Below are 23939 nucleotides of genomic sequence, written 5' to 3'. Positions count from 1 at the left end.
TCTAATATTTGCAAGCTTTACAATTAGAAACCCAAATAATTTTGCCATTTAACTAAAAAATTTGTCAACTCAAAAATAATTAAATCCATATGTCCGAATGAGCACCCGTACTATGGCTACTGTAGTCACTGCCGAGTACAATCATCTCTCCCTTGCGTTGTTTTGCAACATTTATCGATACCAGCTAAAAAACATAACCACGTGCCGAATAATGTGGAACAATAAGTTTATCGATTCGGCGCGTCACTCGTTATCGACATTCGATGATCCGATAAATTTGACAGAACACAACAAACGGCGAGCCAGTAGCCAACGGCGAAAGAAGAAAAATCGGACGAAACCGTGAATTAGGCAGCTGCCTAGGAATAATGGCTGGTCAGAAAGGAAGCGAAGGGTTGCACGCGTTTAATACACGGTTAATACGGATTGTCGTGGGCGCGTGCAACCACATCCGTTGCAATTTTTGTCACGCCACGCTCTTTCTTTTTTCGTTTATGCATTCCCTCTTGCGTAGGGGGTATTAATCGAAAAATCGTGATCACAGAAATCAAAGGGCTGTTAGGTATTATGGTTACCGATAATCGTTTTACGAGTCCGTGAACAAAAGTCTGTTAGTGGACACGTTGCTGCGTACGCCATTTTGTTTCCTCCGAGATACCAAGATCTTGGAGCTGTTAAATTATATTTTAAAATTATTTAATGCTTGTCCAATGAATTTTTTTGTATGTCTTTGAATATTATTTTTACTTTGAACCATTGTTATTCTTAAGATCATGTAATTATCTGTTACGTTAGTGTGCAGATACCGTTATCGATATCAAATTAAAAAGAAATGATACAATGTGTTTATCGTGCGATCACATTAAAAACTACTTTAAGAACGTTAAGACTGATATTGGATTATGAACTAGCTGACGATCGCTCAGCTACTGTAATTCACTGTTATAACCTCACCTATATAAGCTTTCGAAATTTCGAAAGTATAAGCTTTCAACTATTTAAATCGAAAATAAAATCAATATTAACAGTCGATAAAAATTCGAATTGCACAAATTGCAAGTTTGTGCTAAGCTTGAAACATTGTTATCTGCTTATTGATTTCTGCGCTGCAAGGCTCGCAAACGTCAGATAATTTTGGTCACAGTATTGATCGGTCGATATCGAAAACTGTGAAACGCGAGCCTCGTTGCGCGGTCGATCTGTCAAGCTTCATGAAGGAATCGATAAGTGTAATACTGCACGATGATCGAATAACAATTCCTTTGTCTGCAAATTTAATTCATGATGTATCGAATGCTACTTTTGTTGCAATCAATTTTATTAAACTTTCAAACAAAAATTATTTTACAATTACCTCATTTAATTGAGATTATTTAATCTTCAAGTTTGTAAAAAATGGCAGCTTTAAAAGGAAAATCACTCACTTAGAATTAACTTATGATTTATCGGTAAGTTATGATCATACAAGCGATTAAGTTATAGTTATAATCATGACTTAAAATAAATACACGTTTCTTACTGCGCATACAATGTAACACGATTCGAGATTACGTTTTTTAATTTCTACCTGTGCAGACATACCGATCAGAAAGTGTTTATAATACGAGATCCAGCAGATTGGAATTACAAAAGTTCCGTATCGTTACGAGGGCTAGATTAGAGATATAACACGTTATCTGGTTCTACTCTAAAGCAAACGATAACGTAAAAATGTGTCGACGGTAGGGATACGTAATCTCTTCGCTTTATATCGGCAACTTCGAACACCTTTCCTCATTTTCCCTGTTTTTCTATCGTGAATATTCGAAAAACCGGAGTACTGTTAGCGCGATCGTGAAACATGGCGCGGAAACACGCGCAGTTTTTGCTGCTCGCTGCTTTTCTGATTGTTGGTGAGTTTCGTGATTTCACAAGTGGTGCAAGGATATTTGAGGAAAAGCTTTCCGTTGTGAAGAGTATGAATCATTAGGCTGATTTCTTGTGAACAGTATGATGTATTATAAATATTAAAGCTATGAGAAAGTGAATTCATTTGTAATATTAATTTATCGTTTATTTAATTTGAATGTCGGGAAATAAGAAAGAAATAAACAGTGTAATTGTACAGGAAGTGATTTCGATGTTCATAGTTTCAATGTGAATTCAAGTTCGTGAAATTATGCTGTTGCACGAAGATTAATCGATCAAAGTCGAGTTTCCAAAGACAGCATACTTGAATGATTTCGATGAAAGATTTCATGCATTGTTTTCCTAAAAATTTCCTGACGAAAGTTTCTTGAATCGCATCACAATGTCCATCGATTCAATGTAACAATTTAATTATTAATTAAACTTAACCATACATTTCAGCGTCGTGCAGCGCTTACAACCCAGTGCAAATAATAGAAACGAATGAGAATTTGATGCAAGAAGATATCTTAGATGTGCAGATGACGAAGGATGATTTCCAATACCAAGTTCCCAACAAAAGAGGTGTACCGTGTATCCTGGCAAATATGGCAATAAAAATGACGGTACCATACACAACGGAGAATGGGGTAAGAATCTCGATACTTGATTTCTGTTTGTTACTAACTTATTAAGTTAACTCTCAAATCCATCATTTTTACAAGAATAAGAAAAAATAGCGAAACCTGAATTCAATACATATTTTATTAGTACGTAATGTTATAATTCCGAACAGAGCATATTTCACATATGTGCTGAAAATGTAACTAACTGTAATAACTTCTGCAATTTTATATGTCACTACTCAGTATGATATTATGAAATAGCTTTTTTAACCGCAAAGAGAACGTCTAAATTGTGTATTGCTATTCTGCAATATTAAGATAGTTGATTAATGGTAAACTGTAAATAATAAGTTGCAAATAAATAAGAAGAAATGGCTGATTTATTTCCACGAATAACAAAAGTTTCATTTGCAGACTGTACCTGGATCTTTAGAGGTACCAGCAGATGAAAAGCCCACTGGTACTTGTTCCGATGCAAAATCCGAAATGACTTTTACTTGGAAACAAGGAAAGGACGAAAAAGTCAAAAATAATGTTGTTACGTTTACGTTTATCAACGACCATACTAACTTCTTGCTGTACTCGATCACAGCTCGTATTTATTTGGATAACACGAATTTCCCCGGAATCACGGAAAAAGGTGATACAATCTATGTACTCACATTTGTTTTGGGTTTGGAAATGGGTACAGTGATGGGATTAGTTGTTCTCCGAGGAACTTGAAGACGCTCGTGGGGAGTGCGGTGATAGGGTGACGGGGATGTCGATTCCTTTTTATGTAATGTTTGGGATTGTGGATTTTTTAAATTAGGTGGTTAGTGATTTAAGAATTTGGGAATTTGGGGATTTGGAGATTTAGGTATTTGAGGATTTAGGAATTTGGGAATTTGGGGGTTTGGGGGTTTGGGGGTTTGGGGGTTTGGGGATTTGGAAATTTAGGAATTTGGGAATTTGGGGGTTTGGGGATTTGGGGATTTGGGGATTTGGAGATTTGGGGATTTGGGAATTTGGGGATTTGGGAATTTTGGGATTTGGGAGTTTGGGAAATTTGGAAATTTGGGAGTTTGGGAAATTTGGGAATTTGGGAATTTGGGGATTTGGAGATTTAGGTATTTAAGGATTTAGGAATTTGGGAATTTGGGGGTTTGGGGATTTGGGGATTTGGGGATTTGGAAATTTAGGAATTTGGGAATTTGGGGGTTTGGGGATTTGGGGATTTGGGGATTTGGAGATTTGGGGATTTGGGAATTTGGGGATTTGGGAATTTGGGGATTTGGGAGTTTAGGAAATTTGGAAATTTGGGAGTTTGGGAAATTTGGGAATTTGGGAAATTTGAAAATTTAAGAATTTGAGAATTTGGGAAATTTAGAAATTTGGGAATTTGAGAATTTGAGAATTTGGGAAATTTGGGATTTTGAGAATTTGGGAAATTTGGAAATTTGGAAATTTGAGAATTTGGGAAATTTGGAAATTTGGGAATTTGGGAATTTGGGAATTTGGGAAATTTGGAAATTTAGGAATTTGAGAATTTGAAAATTTAGAAATTTAGAAATTCAGAAATTTGCTCATCACTGTACTACACAAAAATTCCATAAAACTTAGTAAATTTATTTAAGAAAACTTAAATCATCTATAAACAAAATTTCTCTAAATCAATGCTTTCTTGTTAAATTAGAGGAAAACAGAACAAGGGATTGGTTTTCGGGCAATGATCTTCGTTTGTTAGTTGCACCTGTGAAAACTGGTCTACACAAGTGTGAGAACGAAACTATAAAAGTTGGCGATATTGAATTTGAAATGGCCAATATTTCTGTAATTGCATTCAACAAGGTCAATGATTATTCCATGCGTAAAGGTAAAACGATCATTAAAATTCTGTTAATAATGGGGTAGGAATTGAACTCCGTTTAGACTGGTGCTACATAAGCTTGCTAAAATGAATAAAAATTGGGAATTTTCAGATAAACAATGTTCTAAGACTGAAAATAAAACTGACACGTTTCCTTACTTTCTGAACAACGATAAAAACGAATCTTGCATCTTAGCAAAAATGGACATATCTTTCACAATTCCATATCCTACGAAAGATGGGGCAAGTATTTTTAATTCTGTGCTACAGAAACCCATTTCATTATTTTTTTATTATCATGTGTTATATCACTACGCGTTATATTGCCACGTGTTGTACTTCCACGCATTCGATTACCACGCGTTACTTTACCATATGTTAACTTTCTATATGTTACATCCTCACATGTTAGATTTGCATGTATGGAATATCTCGACACGTTAGATTACCTCGCGTTACATCACCACACGTTACATTGCCATGTGTTGTACTTCCACGCATTCGATTGCCACGCGTTACATCACCACACGTTATATTGCCATGTGTTGTACTTCCACGCATTCGATTACCACGCGTTACTTTAACATATGTTAAATTTCTATATGTTACATCCTCACATGTTAGGTTTGCATGTATGGAATATCTCGACACGTTAGATCACCTTGCGTTACATCACCACACGTTATATTGCCATGTGTTGTATTTCCACGCATTCGATTACCACGCGTTACTTTACCATATGTTAACTTTCTATATGTTACATCCTCGCATGTTAGATTTGCATGTATGGAATATCTCGACACGTTAGATCACCTCGCGTTACATCACCACACGTTATATTGCCATGTGTTGTATTTCCACGCATTCGATTGCCACGCGTTACTTTACCATATGTTAAATTTCTATATGTTACATCCTTACATGTTAGGTTTGCATGTATGGAATATCTCGACACGTTAGATCACCTCGCGTTACATCACCACACGTTATATTGCCATGTGTTGTATTTCCACGCATTCGATTACCACGCGTTACTTTACCATATGTTAAATTTCTATATGTTACATCCTCACATGTTAGATAGCTATACATGTCATATCTCCACATGTTAAATTACCACATGTTATATCACCAAGCGTTATACCGCCATAGATCTTCCCTTCATCAGGACATTTAGTAATGTCACCGTGAATTCTAATTCTACTCAATCCTCTCTCTAATTACTCCAATAATTCGAAATTCAAAACATTCTTATTTCGAATATCAACATCTAATTTTATCTTATTCCACAAACACTTCCAAATACAGGTTAAAGAAGGTATCAAAAGCATTCCGAGTGAAAGAACAGTAACTGGAAAATGCGGCGCAGTACGAACTACGATGATCATAACTTGGCCGGAATCAACAAAAGAGCAATCAGCGTTTGTTACCGAAAACACGGAGAATTCGGTTACAATTATATTCATGAAGGATGGACGAACATTTGTTAGCGGCATAACCTACGACATATACGCAGACAGCAAAAATTTCCCTGGCTCTACTAGTACGTAGAATAATTCTCTTTTAGAAGTAGAAATGCAATTTATTTGGACAAATGGTTAACGACTTGCATATTGCTTTCCATACAGGCACAAGATTGAAGGACCGTTCGCCAATCTTATTTCAGGAATTAATCGCGCCAGAAAATGGACTGTACAGTTGCGCGAACAAAGTTATTTCTTTAGAAAATTCTGTTATGAACGTTAGCAACCTGCTGTTAGTCGCCTTCGATACTAACAGCGATTTCTCGAAGAAGACAGGTATCATGGTTTCATAATAGTTTGCAATTAACCCGAAATAATAATTCCTCTCCAAATTCTGTCATAAGTACCGTAAATTTTATTGAACTTCAAAAATAAAAATTAGAACTTCGATAAAAAATTAGTCGTGACATAAATCTTCGCCAGCTCAAATATGTTGCAAACTTTCCAGCGGTGGATTGTAAATCAGAACTCAGCCCTAAAGAGCAAGACTTCAAGTACGTTGTAAAGAACTCTGATGGCGTACCTTGCATTTTGGCGAGCATGGACATCACCATAGACGTGCAATACGAAACAAACGATAAGGTAAAGCGTAGAACACAATGATATTTGTAAAACTCAATAACAAACAACAAATATTTTCGATTATTAGAACGACAGCAAACCTATATCTGTGCCATCTCCGCTTAAAGCCACCGGCACATGTGAAAAGTTCGCATCAACAATGCGTTTAGACTGGTCCTCGGGCTCCACAAAGAGGTCAATTCTATTTTACATACGTCGAAACTCGACTATCTTCTTCGTGAATCAGATAGAAGCCGAAATTTCTTTGGACAAAAAGGATTTTCCGGACGCAATTAGTACGTACCTTATACGTATATACTTGTATAAGTGATTGATTTGATTGATATCGCGTTTCACAGTGTTCGTGTTGCATAATCATCCTGATGAATTTTAGAGCAGGATACAATATTATCCGGCGAGTCAGGGGACTCTGAGACGTTGTTCGCTGCGAATGCGGTTAATGGAATGTACAACTGCACGAAAGAACAGTATGGGATACCCATGACGGGGGGCTTGAAGATGACCATAAGCAACGTCACATTTATCGCTTTTAATGACGATGATGACCTTTCTACGAGACAAGGTAATTTCGTAAGTTAAGGAAATTTACGGGTAGTCTGATAAGTTATATCTTAATCCACCCCTTGCAATATTTTTATGAGTTTGACTCGTACTTTGTGATTAATTTTACTCGAGTTTTTAGTAAGCTCCATTTTGTAGTTCAAGTTTATTTAGTCTGACGCACTTGTACTTCGTGATCAATGTTACTCGAATTTTTAATAAGCTTCAATTAGTAGCTCAAGTCCAATGACTCTGACGCACTCGTACTTTGTGATCAATGTTACTCGAGTTTTTAATAACCTCCATTTTGTAACTCAAGTTTAATTAGTCTGACGCACTTGTACTTCGTGATCAATGTTACTCGAATTTTTAATAAGCTTCAATTAGTAGCTCAAGTCCAATGACTCTGACGCACTCGTACTTTGTGATCAATGTTACTCGAGTTTTTAATAACCTCCATTTTGTAACTCAAGTTTAATTAGTCTGACGCACTTGTACTTCGTGATCAATGTTACTCGAATTTTTAATAAGCTTCAATTAGTAGCTCAAGTCCAATGACTCTGACGCACTCGTACTTTGTGATCAATGTTACTCGAGTTTTTAATAACCTCCATTTTGTAACTCAAGTTTAATTAGTCTGACGCACTTGTACTTCGTGATCAATGTTACTCGAATTTTTAATAAGCTTCAATTAGTAGCTCAAGTCCAATGACTCTGACGTACTCGTACTTCGTAATCAATTTTACTAAAATTTTTAATAATCTTCAATTAGTAGTTCAAGAGCAATTAGTCAACGATTGATACCAAAGTCACATAACATTTCGACTTTGCTTCAATATTGCTATGATTAGTTCTGACGCACCTGAATAGTGCAAGGGGTTGTTACTATGGCTTGTCCATTTAGTTCAGACTTCAATTCTTATACAGAATTGTCCTATACAGAATAAGTCATGTTAGCTTCACCGTTACTTTTGATCAATTTTAGACGAGGGTTGTCCGAAAGAACCGGAGACCACCACAACTACGACGACCACAACTACGACTGAACCACCAACAGAGCCACCGACCGAACCAACGACCCTTGCACCCGAACCTGACCCATCCGTCAAGAAATCCACCTACTTCGTGATGAAGACAGGAACAGACATAGCTTGCATCATAGCAAACATGACGATCTCACTGCGAATATCTTACGACAAGAGCGGTTCAGGGGTAAGTCATACATTTGTATACATGTATAATCTTGTACGTCAACTATCGATTATCATCGTTTATTTCAGACTAATGTGAAGACGTTAACTGTACCGAAGGATATTAATGCAGGGGGCAGTTGCGACAACGCAACATCTACGATGAAATTAATCTGGCAAGAAAAGACTGATGCTACTTATGACACGGTTGATACTAGGAATATTGTCATACTCACTTTTCAAAGAACTGACTCGAGATTTTCGCTTCATTCGATAAATGTTAGTTGGTACATGGACGAGAAGAATTTTCAGGATGCGAAACAAGGTACTTTGGAACAAGTGGCATTAAAATTTTGATGAAATTGTTGCTTCAAAATTTAAACGAAATTAGGAGATTTATGAGGGACTGGTATTTGCAGATTCGTACATTTGATACTCGAAAATTTGTGACTTTGTATATCTAGTACTTGAAAATTTGTGAATTTCAACACTTACTTAAAAGCTTGTAAATTAGATTGATCCCATTTCTAAATTTTTAAATAAGTGTCCAAGAATATTAATTTTGAAACTTTAATTTTAGTAAAACAGAGAGCCGTGGCATTTTCCCAAGATGCTAATGTATTCACTTCCTCCGTGAGTAAGCTGTACAAATGTGCTCCTAAGATCACAAAAAAAGTTGAACGCGTCGATGTGACTATCAGCGAGATGTCTTTGATCGCGTTCAATACTGACAAGATAGTAGCAACGAGAGCAGGTAAAATGAGTTCTAACAGTAGTCTTCTTAAATAATTTCTTTATGAAAGTTCATAAATCACTTGAGTGATAATTTTTATTTTAATAATTCGCAATTTTTAGTGGAGAGTTGCGAAACCGAAGAATCAGGCAGCGATGTTGGTGCAATCGTCGGCGGTATTATAGGAGGTCTCATTCTCGCGGGTTTGCTAGGATATGGAGTCATGTGGTACCTGAAGAGGAGAAGGCCGACATAATCGAAACTTAGTGTACGTATTTCTGTAAATGTGTTGTGAATAAATTATGACAATTTGGATACAATACTGCGTTCAAGCTCTTACAGTATTAATATCACAAATTTTGACACTCGGTTGTCCTTGGGGGACATTTTAAATACCAAGTTAAATTTCTGAGTTAAGAAGCTCCAAAAGTACATACACTCTCTGTTTCATTAATAACAAAATAATAACGTTTGGTTCAACATTTGATAAAGGTAAATTGTATAATTGTAAATGACGAATAAAATGGTTTAAAAGCCAGGTGCTCGAAAAACTATGATTCCCTATTCAGATAACTTTTCAACAATATCTATTGTTTCATTTTTCCTATTGACTGTGCGATTGTGGTTGCATTTTTGTGACATGTAGATGTGTAAGTATGGTCACATATGGTGCTGGGAAAGTAGTCATTAATTAGCCCGTTTTACGAAACAATTCGATGCATCGACCCTTTAGGTCCCGTCACGGTTACGCCCACCCCAATTATCTGTTTACCTGGTGAATGTGCATGTTCATGCGAACGGAAATCGATTTAAATGCAAAAATCGCAAAATTTTGTGTGCTGGAAATAATGAATATTTAGGTATAAAGATGGGACTAATAGTGAAGGCTTGTTATTTAATAAGGGTTGCCGTTGAAGGGTGGCTTCTACCCTTGTATAACAAAATATAAATACTTTCGCAAAGTTCCAATGTTCAAAAATCCCGAAATTTTGAAATCAACCCAAAAGTTTCAAGATTTTAATATTTAAAAATATTCTGAAAATTCCAAAAAATTCCAAATTCTTGAATTTCCATTTTGGAAGATGGTAAATTTTTATCTCTTTTGTTTTTCGATGCGTACATCGCCGGAAAGGGATCGTATTTCATGGCGATTCCGGTTGAAATATTATCAAAGATTGGACACACCCCCTATTTAGCACCTGGATATCATATCACGAACAGCAGATGCCGTCATAAAATCCACGATAATCAGCGTTAATTTGCCTGCACGAATATTTACGATCATCGAGCATCGGATGTAAAGTTTATCGTGGGAACCGAAGTTATTAGAAAAATCTATTAGCTGCTAGAAAATGGCTCGAATTCACCCCCGCATATACATCGCTGCTTCCCACGTTAATCAACTAGCTCCATTTTTCATAGAAACGAAAGAAATTCTATTTTGAGAAAAAACTATTATACATCTGTATAGTAACATCTGAAATAGTAACGATATGAATTTTAAATTGAAATATGAAGTGACAATACAGAAATCGACTATCATTAAGCAGAATTTAAATGACCAGTTCTGCAAATACTTAGAAATCATTTACCTGAGACCTTCTTAGAAATCAATAAAAGCCTAACTGTGTATTTCGAACAAAAACGAGATTTATGAACTCGTATTCCGGTGGGCTCGAAGGTACACGGTTATTAAATTTAAAGGGCACTCTTCAATTTAAGTCTTTAAATAACCTGTCCCCCTCAGGTCTCCGAATGGTAAAAAATTAATTATTACACCGTACCATATAATCTTTACTTTAACAAGTGCCTAAAATTAATTTAAACCGATCAAATTACACGATTACGCCTTAAATTACACATCGTAGCTCTTCTCTCACGAAAGTTACGATAGTTGAAATAATTGCAGAGCAGACGCGTTTTCCCGCCCTTTTCGAGCGTCTTCGTCACCTTTTCGTCGCGTAAAATCTTTTGAAAGCGTACAAAATTTATCAGACGAATACCTGGCTACCTTAAAACGCGTCAGCTGTTCGAGGGTCGTCCCTTTAAAGTTTAAAGGTCTTGGAAACCCTATTATGCACCTCGTTCCTCGAGCCTGGGTCGTCTTTTACGATGTCCTGCCGATCGTAAGCTGCGGAAAATACCTAAGCACCACCTTTTGCTCGAAGACGGCAAGTTCATGGGAAAATAGGGAGGGACGATTTTTCCTGGGTCCTTTAGTAGTCTGGCAAGTGTTCCTTTCAATCGCATTGTGCCGCTCGGTGCACGGTATGGTGTTTGCTTCGATCGCTATCCTACCTTATCGCAGATTCTTGCAATCTTCATTGCAAATTATTTACGATGGAATTTATTTATGATGTATAACACAAATTTATTAGACTGCAAAGTAGGTTCGTTACGAATGACATGGACTACGAACTCTGGAGCTCCCGATGTCTTCAAATCCCAAGATCCTCAAATATCTACTTTACCAGATTACTAAACCTCCGTATTACCACATCCCCAAATTCACCCTTGATTCCACACTGTTATTTTAGAGAACAAAACTACCATCAAGACGCGGAGTTACGCAAATTCGAACAGCGAATTAAATATGAGAAATATACGAGTTTAAAGTAAAGGTAAATTTCGATAATTGGGACAAGGATGGTTCGAATCGATAATGGTAAAATTTTGGATTCGTATCCTGTTTCGTCTCACGTCGGCAGACGGTGTCCGGATATCGATAAATCTTGAAGGTCCAAAAGAAGCAGGCACGCGTGCCAGAAGGATCTGCCACGTGGCTACATCTTCCTTCCAAGAAACGATTTGTGTTTTAACCGAAACTGTTCGACCAGGATCCCTTTTCCTACGAGTTCCATAAACTACCAAGTCTGGTCCTTTACAAGAATACTCTCTTCCCTGTGAAAATTCGGTATCTGACTCTGACACTTTTCGACATCTGCAGGAGTAGGGTTCATAAAAATCTTTAAAGGGAAAGTCAAATGCTAAATAGGTAAGAAATCCTTTTATATTTTACTTTCGTGTAGTTCATTTGAATTCAAGACACATTAACCAGAAACTTCACCAGATTTTTGTTAAGCTTATAAGTTTGCTATAAAATGGCTGCGTTGGCCATTTTATATTAAATGGCCATCTTGGTCAACCTATAAAATGGCTGCGTCGGCCATTTTATATTAAATGGCCATCTTGGTCAAGCTATAAGTTTCAATAGTGAAGTGCTCTTTCCCGAAATTTTTATGCAATCAATATATTTCAGAAATTACTTAACGTTGCAGTCAGTCTGATCATTCGTTGCTATCGATAATTAATTTTATATACAGACTATTAACTAACCCCTTGCCCTATAGCTTATTTGTCAAGTGCGTCAGTCAGAACTAATTACAGCTACAATATTAATACAGACAAAAAAATTTGAAATGTTATGTTAATATGTTATACAATCGTTGACCATGCAAATTATAATTGGACATGAACTTCAAATTGAAGCGTACTAAAAATTCGAGTAAAATTAATCACGGCCGAAGTACGAGTGCGTTACGAGTCTGACTTGTCAAAATAGTGCAAGTGGCTAAGTAGCTTCAAATTTGCATAACATGAGCATTACTTCATGAAACCTTCCTGTCATAGACCTAACCTGATAACACCTTAAAGATAGACCTAAACCTTGATAATACCAGCAAGCTAAACAAGAGCTTTTCGACCACCAAAAGAATAAGAGTTCTACAAAACTTCAGATTTACGTCGAAGATGATCCCATCAAAATTGTGCCACGTCCGTTTAAGCGCAAAAAAAGATTGAAATGCGTTAACCGACAGTTTTGGAGCTTCCAGTTCTTCCTCTTCTTTCTTCGTCTTGGGACAGCAACGTTGGCAAGACGTTTTGAAAGTATGAGGGCGCAGATGGGATTATGTTTAATGAAGTTTGGCCCAGGTTGCACCTGCCACTTTCGAGGTATCTCGGACCAACGGCCGTTACACTGCCTCGAGCACACTTTAAGAAATTGGCGGGAACCTTGTTCCCAGGCATCTTCGAAATTCAACGATTTCCTTCGCTTCCGTTATCGTTCTCCCTTTTATTAATCAAATTAACACTTTGATCCTATCGCATACTGTGTCACATATCTATGTTCATTTTATCTTCGCAGATTGTGACGGCTAAAAAATGTGAACAGAGATCGAATTTTCTTTATATAGATCATCTTTAGACCTTCCCGAATGTGTCGTTTTTTCTTCCGTTCAACGGATGTGTCCTTCCTGTTTCTTGTTGGACCGACGAAACACGAGAACCCGTCTAATGTCAGATCGACGGAAGTTCAGTCAACGATTTAATTGCCATCGACATCTGGCTGTAACGTGACATTCAATAACCGCGTCATGTACAGTCCGGAGCAAATCTTCCTTAACAAGATTTTCACAACAAAGCATGAAATACTTTCATTTTGTTCTGTCTACAAAAATCTACAAACTTTTCATTTTTGAAATTTGATTGTCTGTTTAAAAACGAGTATAAGAAATGGAACCTTCATTCGCGTGCTGTATGACACGCAGGAACTTCGAAAATAGTAGCAGCCCGAGGGCTGCCATCCGTCAAGCAACGTGAAAGGTTCTGCTCCTGTTTGCGGCGATTTAATTACCCTCGGCATCTGGCGATCCTGCGTTTCCTGACCCAGCTTCTTCTCTTTCTTCTCTCCTCTTTCATCCACCCACACGAGCCCCAACCGCTAACGTTACCGCATCCTTAAAAAATACCGATAAAATTCTACTACCAGTTCCTGTCTAGCTTTCATTTCACGCTTCAACGACTTTTACAAAATTAATTTTATTTACTACTTACATCATTTTACAGATAACCTAAATAATTTTACTTCAACATAAATAATGATAACGACACTTTATAAAATTATTTTTTATAATAATTTAATGCTTCATATTCAATAATTTAATGTACTCTATCTCATAATTTTGTAGCTAACCTAAATAATTTTACTTCAACATAAATAATGATAACAACACTTTATAAAATTATTTTTTATAATAATTTAATGCTTCATATTCAATAATTCAATTTAACACTATTTCTGTACTCTATCTCATAATTTTGTAGCTAACCTAAATAATTTTACTTCAACATAAATAATGATAACAACACTTTATAAAATTATTTTTTATAATAATTTAATACTTCATATTCAATAATTTAATTTAATATTATTTCGTTTGTATTCTATTTCATAATTTTGTAGTAATAGTTTCACAATTCTTATAGAACTAATAAATTAATAAATGTCGTTCAACCCCCATAATAATTTCACTCAGTTTCGCGCGATATGCATAATGATATTCGACAGGAACAGGTGTGATCGATAAAGTGTAAAAAAATCGCGAAATACAGAAAGTACGTCGTAGAACACGTAGAAGGGCTCTGTTTCCAAGGGGAACAGCTGTTCCACCCCCTCCGGGGCGTCTTTTCGGGAGATCTGCTGGTATTCAGTCTATCTGAAGAAACTATCATGCGGAGGAGGTTTCGAGAGGGCACCGTTGAAGGAACGGGCAGCTGGATGGGCAGACTCGAAAACTTTCCGTCACGCCTTCCGTCTACTATTGTTCGTATCTAACGCTGCTCTGTTTCGCCCTACAAAATCTCTACGATCAAATAATTCCGCGGGAAGACATAACTGCCGTTTTCTTTTACTTCGAATTTTATGCTAATCTTCCACAACTTTTTTGCAAGCATGTGTACGAGGTCCGTCGAGGGCAAAGGGTTAATAAAGTGCGCTTAAATATACATTTATCAAGCGGTGGTCTCGCTTTCGCACGAAAAGCTAATTTAGGGTAGCGGGATGGCAGGAACAACTATCAACAAGAGAACATCCTGTGTTAAATGTTCTCGCTGTTCCCCTTCTGTCTCTCTGTTTGGTTACACGCTTTTCAGATCAATTACACGCTGTTCTCGTTGGATATTTTGTTTAAACCTTTGTTGTAAACCTACTCTTGAATAGTTACCTAACTTCCTCGAGTGAAATTTTATGAATTTGAAGTGCAACATTTGTTTAAAATTTATTGTCTACAGAAAGTCTGAGGCTAGAAAGTCTGAGTTGAGGAAGTCTGTTAAATGAGTGTCTAAGGAACGTAGATGTCTTGTCGATTTTAAATGGTAGAGTAAATTAGTTGTAGCGCGAGCAGCAACGTCAACAGCATCGTCGGCACAGCACTTTTCCTTCAACGGTTTAACCTTTCTGGTTGGCGTGTGCCTCGATTCGTGCTATCCTCGGATTCCACATTTTTAAGAGCATCTGCATCCCAAACAGCTGGGACGCCACCCCCTTCGTCACTCAGCCTCGTAGTGGTCTGTGACTGATACACAAACAAGAAATTTCCATCTGGCAGAGGAGACTGGACCTTAACGAAATCGTTTCGTCGATTCAGGTAGTGGAACCAGAAAGGATTACGGCTGGCATTTATCGAAAATGTTTAGAAATTTGCGTGGTCAGGGCAACTGCTGGGGCGTGGCACCAATGTGAACGTGCGGTAGTGATGGGTTAGTCGATTTTTCATTTTTATACTTGCATTTATGAATTCCTAAATTTATAAGTTTATAGATTTTGAGTCTTCTTAAAAATTTGAAGTCTTTCATGTATCCCTAATTTATAAGTTTATAGATTGTAAGTCTTCTTAAAATTTTCAAGTTTTTCACGTATCCCTATCGCAGTGCACCAGTGCCTCTGAACATTTGAAAGAGCATTTGATCATTAAAGACAGGAATGGAAGCGGATGATAGGCGAAGGACCACGTGCCCCGTGGACAGATGACCAAACATGTTGGAATAGATCGAATTTCCCTGTAAAGGCGCACTTACAAACGGAACCCACGCGAGGGATTCTGTTTGTTTTCGGCTTCCTTGGCGGGTGAACGTGCACGTGGAAAGGCAGCTTTGTTTTCTTACGCGCTCTCCAGGATACCTGAGTGCACAGGTGATTGCCGACACGTCCTTCTTTGTTCGATCTTTATCCCCCTCGTTCTTTGCTTCATCCAGGAACTGCATTTGATAACATTTTGCAAAGACTTCCAAGTACGCGAGGACTTAAATTGAACATCTAGTGTACGTGACGAGAATGATAGATTGTGGTCATTATAATGATTACCTAGGAATTATAGTGATTAGGATAACGTAGAGGGTAATGTAGCATGTAATAATAATTGAGTGTGTAATAATAATGTAGAGGATAATATGAATGATGTAGATGCAAATAACGATGTAAATGAGGTGGAAGATGCAACAAACAGTAAGCGATGTTAACTAGATTTGCTAACTAGCACATTTAGTCTTCTGAATACAAGTGACAGCAACAAAATTTTGATTTCAAAGAACCGTCCATCATTTCAGAGATGAACGAGAAATTTGACTAAAGGAGAAAAGCTATTCGCCGAATAAAAGTTTCCTTTTCTTTATTTCGTTTGGAACACATGCTGCCAGCTGCTCGGTCAGCGATTAAAGGATTGAGTCCCAAAATTTTCAAATTCCATTATTCGCGATTTCTGTGTCCGTGAGACAGCTGTTTTCTTCTCGAATTCGTGCCTTCCTGCACTTCCCAACGATTTGCGATTTATAGGTTAGAATCGAACGACATTCAAAAATTTGAACTCCGTGTTTTAAAATGTAGGTTCAGTGTACTGCGCACAGTGTAAACCGCTGTGTACGGAAACGCTATAGTCGAAGTACCGTTTGGGTCACGATTGACCCGGCACCGCCATTTTAGGGTTGAACATACTATCTATTAGAGCGTTCAGAAGCGTGGAAAATGATCGAGGCATAATCGTCTTGGTTTCGGGGTATTGAAATCGACAGTATTAACTACATCCTGACGCAGAACCCCTGCGGATCGGTTTCTCTCTAATTTTCGACCACGCACTGACGTCAATGCATTCCCCGTGTGTTCCGGTCTGGCTAGCCGGGACCGGAAGCAACGGACTCGTTGGGGAGCGCGGAGCCTTCAAACTGAAAATCCCCCACGGATATCGATGTTCCCGCGTTTAAACGACCAAAGGAAGTAGACATTCCCTGGAGGACCCAGTTGCTCTTGGAAAATGATGCTGAAAAACACCTGCATCATGTTCACATTCTACATAGTACAACAGTGTATAATCAAGTCTAGACAAAATAACTAATATTCAGATAGATGTATGATTTCTAACTAGCAAATGCAGACAACGATAATTAAACTCACAGACTATTTTTGTAAACAAATTTCTTTGGATAGCACGAAGAATTCTCTTAATCAGTTCCTTCAGAGAACATCGCTCAAATTTTGCAAGTTAAAGCGTACGTTATGTATGCACAACATGAGCGTGAAAGAGTAAATTGAATAATTACCAAGTAAATCTGATAACCTCTCCAGTATTTACACCAGTTAAACTAATAGAAGCGTATTACAATGAAGAAAAAATCGAAAGCGTTACTCTTCAACGTTGCCCATATACGATGCACTTCCATAAGATCGCATACAATTAAAACTACCCACTTAATTAGACACATTCCTCAGACACAGATGAAATTAATAGATCAAGATATGAAAATAAACAGCTTTTGTTAAAAATAAAAGTAACGTATGTAAACCACTTACTTAATCAACGTGTTAACCGTACGTGTAATTCTCAGTTACTGGATTAGAAAGTGATAGTGCTTATCCATTTTAATTGCGTGTAATAAGTGTTAAGGCGTGCAACGGATATCGTGTCGTCGTAATTCTACGATTGCTGATAAAGATGGGTACGTATGCAGTTCGCTGAAATGTTGCAAGAAATCTACTAAAGCAATCACAGAGCTCGGTAATAATCGTTACGCCGGCTGACCATGGTGATCACGATGTTCACCTGTCCATTCTACTCACACACGTAAACTGTCGTGCCCGCATCATCGACGGTATACGGTGTTTTTTCAACTCGGTTTCTGTAACGGTCGAATTTACCCCCATCGCTTGGAAACCGTGATACAAACGAAACACGTTCGAGTCCTTGAGTCGTGATCGATCTACTTACCAAGTTTCGCTTCATTCGCAGTTGCAACATTGCGCTTCATAATTGCTTGCACGAATTTTCAATCCGATTGGTCGTTGCCGATAATTTGTAATAATGAAGCAATTATAATGATCAAGGAATTATGATGGTCAAGCAATGCGACACATGGGTTAAGAAGTACAATGTAGCAGTTATTAGACTCAAAATTTGACATACTTCCAGTAGGTGATTTTTGAGGCCAACAAGGATTAGGGTCGTAAAAAACGAGACGCGCCAAGTAGCCCCCAATGGGATATCAAATGCGAGACCTTGTGCTGAACTAAAATGTTGACCTTGAACGATTTTGCTGACTGACATTCACAATACCCCATAGAAAACACGAACCCCTATCCTGTTGCGTATCGTAATACAATTTACGTATCCGAATCGAGTATCACGATCCCCGCGCGTTTGACTAAGACGTAGGTTCAAACGGAAATTACGATCGTCAGGTTTAAATACGATCATGACTTAACGGATGCATTGTTGCAAAAAAAGACCTGTTCGCGAAAGGAAAAGGAATTGCAACGTTTGCGACGGTCAATTTTCAACGCGAAACTCGTTCTTTCGTTCCCTCTCCCTCCTTCTGTCTGGTCCACCTGCTCTCGGACGATCGTTTTTTCCTTTCTTTTCGTCGCAGAACACCGGACTTCCCGCGAAAATACATACAAAGATTGAACACCTCTCGAATCTGTGAGTCGGTAATTCGAAATAATTGCGATCCCCAAACACCTGTAGCCTAACGAAACCTTTCGAGGACGTCCCCTTCGAGCGACCCTTCTACCGAACTTACAGGAAGGTTCCAACGCATTACCGGTCCCTCGCGATATTAGAAATCTATCTGATTCGAACGAAATTGAACCACCCGAAAGAATCAGAAGAAAAGTAGGAAACGATTTTCGAAAGAAAGCGCGGCCCATTCGAACAACGAAGCCAGCAGCCGCGATCGTGATCGCTCTATACGACGTGCTACTTAGAAAAAATAAAAGGTAAGCTTTATGGCGCGAGTTTCTTCCCTTCTCTGGCCAAAATCGTTTAGCATAATCCGTTGGACGGTTCGAGGAGCGAAAGAGCGACAGGGACGAAGAAACGAGGAGCGAAACGTGGTCGGTTAGTCAGAAGAGGTTAGGAACAGTTGGCGCGAGCGAGACGGCGGTACAGTAAGTGCGCGCCATTTTTACTGCGCATTCGCGTTCGCGCACCAATCAGATTTGAACTTGAAAGGACGATGGTGGGGTGGCGAACCTCGTGGCTTCGGTAAACGGCGGACTCGGAGCAAGCTTCATCGTCTTCGAGTCCCGAGCAGAACGAGTCTGACCGTCGAACGGTGAGGACCAAGTTATCTAGTTCAGTTTGCGTGCCTTTGTGAGAGAGAGCGTCGCCTTTCCGAGGAATTCTGACAGAAAAGTCGAAGGAAATCGATCGGAGTACCCTCGAGACCAGTCACCGAGGACACCTGTGCACGCGGGAGCGAAGAAAACGGAGCATCCCGCGTTTTTTTCAAGAACCAGCCAAGAGTCGTTTCTTCAAGAGTCGAAGCGATTTCCCTGCTCCGATTCAACTCTGTCTCGATATCGTCGAAACATAAGAAGTTCTCGAGATGCTGGCAGCTTCGATCTGTCGCGAAGTTCACTTCACGGTGTTGTCCAGCTCGACCATGGCCTCGCGCGTACCACGTTGCTTGTTCGGCAAGCCGAATTCGAGAGAAACCGTGGAAATGCTGCAGGAGGCTCTCGACGCGGAAAGGAGCAAGTTCGCCAAACGATGGGGCGTTGATCCGAGGTCCGAGGACAAGGAGAATAATTACCAGAGAAAGTGCAACGACAAGTACGAGCAGTCGCCCAAAAAACGGAGCAATCCGTACTCTAGACAGACCAATATTCATGGTGAGTACACGCCTCTCGATAACGTGACCAAACTTCGCGTCGAAAATCTTTGGTATTTCCCGTGTCGGGAGATAATGGAGCCGGTGGGTTCTTGGACACACGTGATGCATCGAGTGTGACTCAGCACTACTTAGGAAACTCGGTACCGCGGTGCTTCTCGGAATTTCCCATAAATGGTAGCAACTTAGGAATAGCCTAAATATTTTAACCAAAAAGTTGCAAAGAAAAATCATTTATTTACTAACCGAATTTATTTATTTTGAAATTATTCATTTACGTATGAACGGTCGTAGATCTGGAATTCGATTGGGAGGGTCGGTACAAGTCGAAATAAAGTGAATAAAAAGTAGCGTGGCGGTGAAGAGTATCGCATAGGTTTTTGGCGGGAAAGCGACCAAGTTCGGCGAGGGAAGGGAAGGTGCAAGGCGCATGCGCAGAGCCGGTCGCGTGGCTCCGACCTGTTTTCTTATAGTCTAGCCTCGCTCCTCCTCACCTCTTCCGCCTTCCCTCTTCCTACCGCTTCCAGCTTCTGGTTTTACGCGGCTGTCCAGAAACTTTCGACCCTCCGCTCCCGACCACTATCGCTTTCCAAAATTACAAACCTAACATGGTAGTCGGGATCCGCCTTTTCTCTCTCTTCCTCGATCGTCGCGTCGCGTCGCGTCTATCTCGAATGGTCTGGTCCAAGTTTGTTGGATCAATTCGCGCGAAACAAGTTCCTCGAGCGTATTTGCCGAGGCATCGACGTTAAAACGCTCGATTCGGTATAAATACGAGGGCGGCTTGCGAAGAGGTAGAAAGGTATCCGAAGTGTATCCTCGCAGGTCGCCCAGTGAATCACGCCGTGTGAGTCACCGGCGTGTTTGAAGGCGGACAAAATATCCGAAGGGTCCTCTGAGTCATCGAAGGGCTTCAGTTTTCGAGTCAGAACTTCGCGATCGCATTCCTTGAATTTCTTCGGGTCTAACGTGTCCTGTCGAGACCACACGTATATGCAGCATGCAGCCCAACTATCGCCCCTGCACTATTGGATATCGTTTCAAGGCCATGTGCACACTTTCTTGGCGATCGTTTGGGAACAATAACATCTTTCGATTCATGCATGATTATTGAATTAACTCCTTGGTCCACTTGTAGATGCATGCTTCAAAGGATGAATCTTCTTATAATCAAAGTTCTAATATTCTGTGAAGTCCCACTAAATCTTTAGTAAACCTCAAATTGTTAAACCTTATTCCACAAAAGATAGGACGTTACAAGACCACTTGGTTTGGTCATGCTCGACCTGTGTTAAACGAAACAGTTTACTCACCTTGCAAGAGTTTGTTCTTCAAGCAGAAGCATACGAAAAGTCAACGGTGCGAGACGCTGTAACGAGCCCATTTTTGACCGACACCTGTCAACCCCTTCTACGACACTAGGACGAAATCGACTTTTCCCACGATTAAATCAAACTCCCGTACACGCGATACCGTCAACGGGACCTTTGGAAGGTCGTACGCCACCTGTCGCAATAAGGGTACTCCTTACGTTTGCATTAGCTCTATCTATTCGAAGCTGCACCTTTTATTCCTCCACATGAATGTATTACAAGGTTACACGATTTCGTGTGAGAAACTTATTATGAAATTCCATATAAGTTACATCGACTTAGAACTTCCTAATTTGTTAAAAATGGATTCATACCTACACAATTGTCTACACAAGGGTTAAAAGGCAAATGCACCTGGAATTGCAAATTCTATATTAAACTTAAAAAAATATTTCCAAGTTAGAAATTAAAAAAATTGAGTTGAGTTTAAATCCTGAAAAGTTCTCGGGTGCATTCGGAACAGAAGGTGGATTCAGGTTCTTCACGTGTGCTCTTTAAAGCCTCGAAAATAGACTGACCTCCTTTTAAGGAATCCTCGGTTGGAAATCCTTCGATTGAAAAACGTTCGAGAAGGAAGAAAGAGAGAAAAGTGGGTGTAGTTTCACGAGAGGAACCACGGACAAAGGTAATCTCGATCTTTGTTCCCGAATCTCGTTTCGAAACATATAGACAGGTAGAGGTTGGCCCATTGCTGGACCAAAATTTTCTGGATACTAGGCGAGGAAACAGATGTTGACAGACGAAATCCTCGACACGGAATTCAAGCCGAGGGAAGAAACCAGAGGACGTTGGTTAAGGTAGCTCGGTTTCGCGCACCATATGGCGAACCAGTGCGAAAAAGGGAGAACCCGAGGAAAAGGATCGTTGCGTCCTCGACATATGGCCTCAATCCTATGATTTGTCGAGACTGCACTTGTCGCTATCGAAGGACTCTTCACTTTTTTCAGACCATAATGAATTAATTTACAATCGGTTCAAAGTCAGAGGGTGCATAATTTATAACTTCATCGTAGTTCATCTGAGTCTAATGGATCTTAACATTAGAAGTTTCAAACTTTATTTGGCTTGTTATTGCACTCACAGCAAAATGGAGTACGATAGACTCACATTGCTCCGCAAAGTAAATAATGACCGCATTGTTGGTAATCATTTCTGTTTCACTTGATCTCTGGTTCTTTCAATCTGGATCGCTACTTTCGGTCTTGTTACAAAAAAAGAAAGAAAGAAAAAGAAGCCGAACAATGTAAACAAGAAGTTGCCAGCGTGATACCATTAACGCGGAATCGCACCTGCCTAGTTTGAGAAAGGGACGAGAGATCGAGTAAAAAGGGAAACAGCAAGGGCGCTCAGGTGACTACCTGATCAGAAATAGGTTGTCCACAAGACGTTTTGTTCGTTCGCGGCTTTTGTTGTGGAAATTTTCGTGCTTCACGCGTGGTGTATTCCCCGTGCATGGTTTTACGCTACGTTGCAATAAGCTGACCCTCGATTCTGTGACAAAAGTCTCTTGATGATACTTTCTCGCGAAGTTAAACAGGTTATATGGTCTTAGATTTGTTTATTTTTTGCGTGAGATTTTTTCTCTTCTGGAAAAGCGAATTTAAAAAAATTTGATCCGAATCCTGCTCACAAAATTTCTCCTAATTTGAAATTTCGTTAATAAGATTTCCTTGAAGTTTGAACGCCAACATTTACTGATCTAAACCTTGTCCCGTTTCGTGTTGCAGATTATTGGCGAGCTCGAAAGGTGTGTGACGCGAATAAAAAGCCTCTCGCAACGTCGATGGACTCCGCGAAGCAACAGAACGAGAAATCAACGAAGACGACGATGAAATCATCGAAGAAAGCGGCGCAGAACTGAAGAAAAATCGCCGCTATTCCGAATTCTGTATATTTATTGCCGCTTGTAAATTATCGTCGACCAATGTCCTTCGTTAGAGCGTATCAATTGTTAACTATAATATTATTTTCTGTACATATCACAAATTAATTTATGGAGGTTTGGATGAGCTCACCGATGCGAAGCGTAGGAACCAATTTTATATTTCTTGCTTTCGAGAAAGGGTATAAAAATTTCTCGTATAAATAACCCTTTTGCGAACGACGTACATATGCGTCCCAACGAGGCAATACGATAGTGATCTTCCATGAAATTATTTATTAATCATTAAACGAGGAGTTGCTTTGAAGCATAAGTGAGCCATCGAAAGCCTGAATCGATGCTTCCTCGAGCGAAGCAACAATTGCAGCACCTCCAAAGAATAATCGAATACTACAGGTGAAACTCCACGCTGTTTAATCTCGTCTTCCGAGAGAGAATGGAGAAAGTCCTAATGTATATCTGACCGTTTAGAATTATGGAAAAGAAAGTCTAGTCATTTAGTTGTTTAAGTGGAAATTTAATAAACGATCGTGCTTTCATACTACACATTGTGTCCTCGATTACCATTACCCTGTTAAGGTTTATGTTCCTTCGTTGTTCTGTATTTAAATATTGTATGTACACGGTGTCCTTCGTACAAACTTTGTATAATACTTTTGTAATTAACATTCGAGTCAATTTGAAACGTGAACACGCGTAGATACGTGTCCCACATACGTCGTACTTTCATTTGTAAAGCTGGCAAAATTTATACGAAACCGTGTAACATCCTGTATATCGAACAACGTTAGGAAAATGGCCGAGTACAATATT

The 23939-nt window shown here is 39.0% G+C and overlaps 2 protein-coding genes across 2 annotated transcripts; both read left to right on the top strand.

Moving 5' to 3' along the window:
* The first annotated feature begins 1581 nt into the window (after positions 1-1581).
* On the top strand, positions 1582-9468 carry LOC100882913 (uncharacterized). Its single transcript, XM_076538034.1, has 14 exons — positions 1582-1892; positions 2350-2537; positions 2928-3153; positions 4189-4368; positions 4475-4605; positions 5671-5905; positions 5991-6161; positions 6334-6467; positions 6535-6742; positions 6841-7029; positions 7993-8219; positions 8288-8522; positions 8778-8951; positions 9053-9468. The coding sequence occupies exons 1-14, from the start codon at positions 1841-1843 to the stop codon at positions 9184-9186; spliced, it is 2484 nt and encodes an 827-aa protein (XP_076394149.1). The 5' UTR covers positions 1582-1840; the 3' UTR covers positions 9187-9468.
* Positions 9469-19244: 9776 nt separating this feature from the next.
* LOC100875707 (uncharacterized) lies at positions 19245-23670 on the top strand. The gene is made up of 2 exons (XM_003702190.3): positions 19245-19872; positions 22972-23670. Exons 1-2 carry the CDS (start codon positions 19587-19589, stop codon positions 23103-23105), a joined length of 420 nt encoding a protein of 139 aa, XP_003702238.1. The 5' UTR covers positions 19245-19586; the 3' UTR covers positions 23106-23670.
* Positions 23671-23939: the final 269 nt, after the last annotated feature.

This window comes from Megachile rotundata, chromosome 12, assembly GCF_050947335.1.
Source record: "Megachile rotundata isolate GNS110a chromosome 12, iyMegRotu1, whole genome shotgun sequence".
Classification (NCBI taxonomy): domain Eukaryota; kingdom Metazoa; phylum Arthropoda; class Insecta; order Hymenoptera; family Megachilidae; genus Megachile; species Megachile rotundata.
The sequence above is the reverse complement of the archived record's forward strand: the minus strand, read 5'-3'. Positions and strand labels throughout refer to the sequence as shown.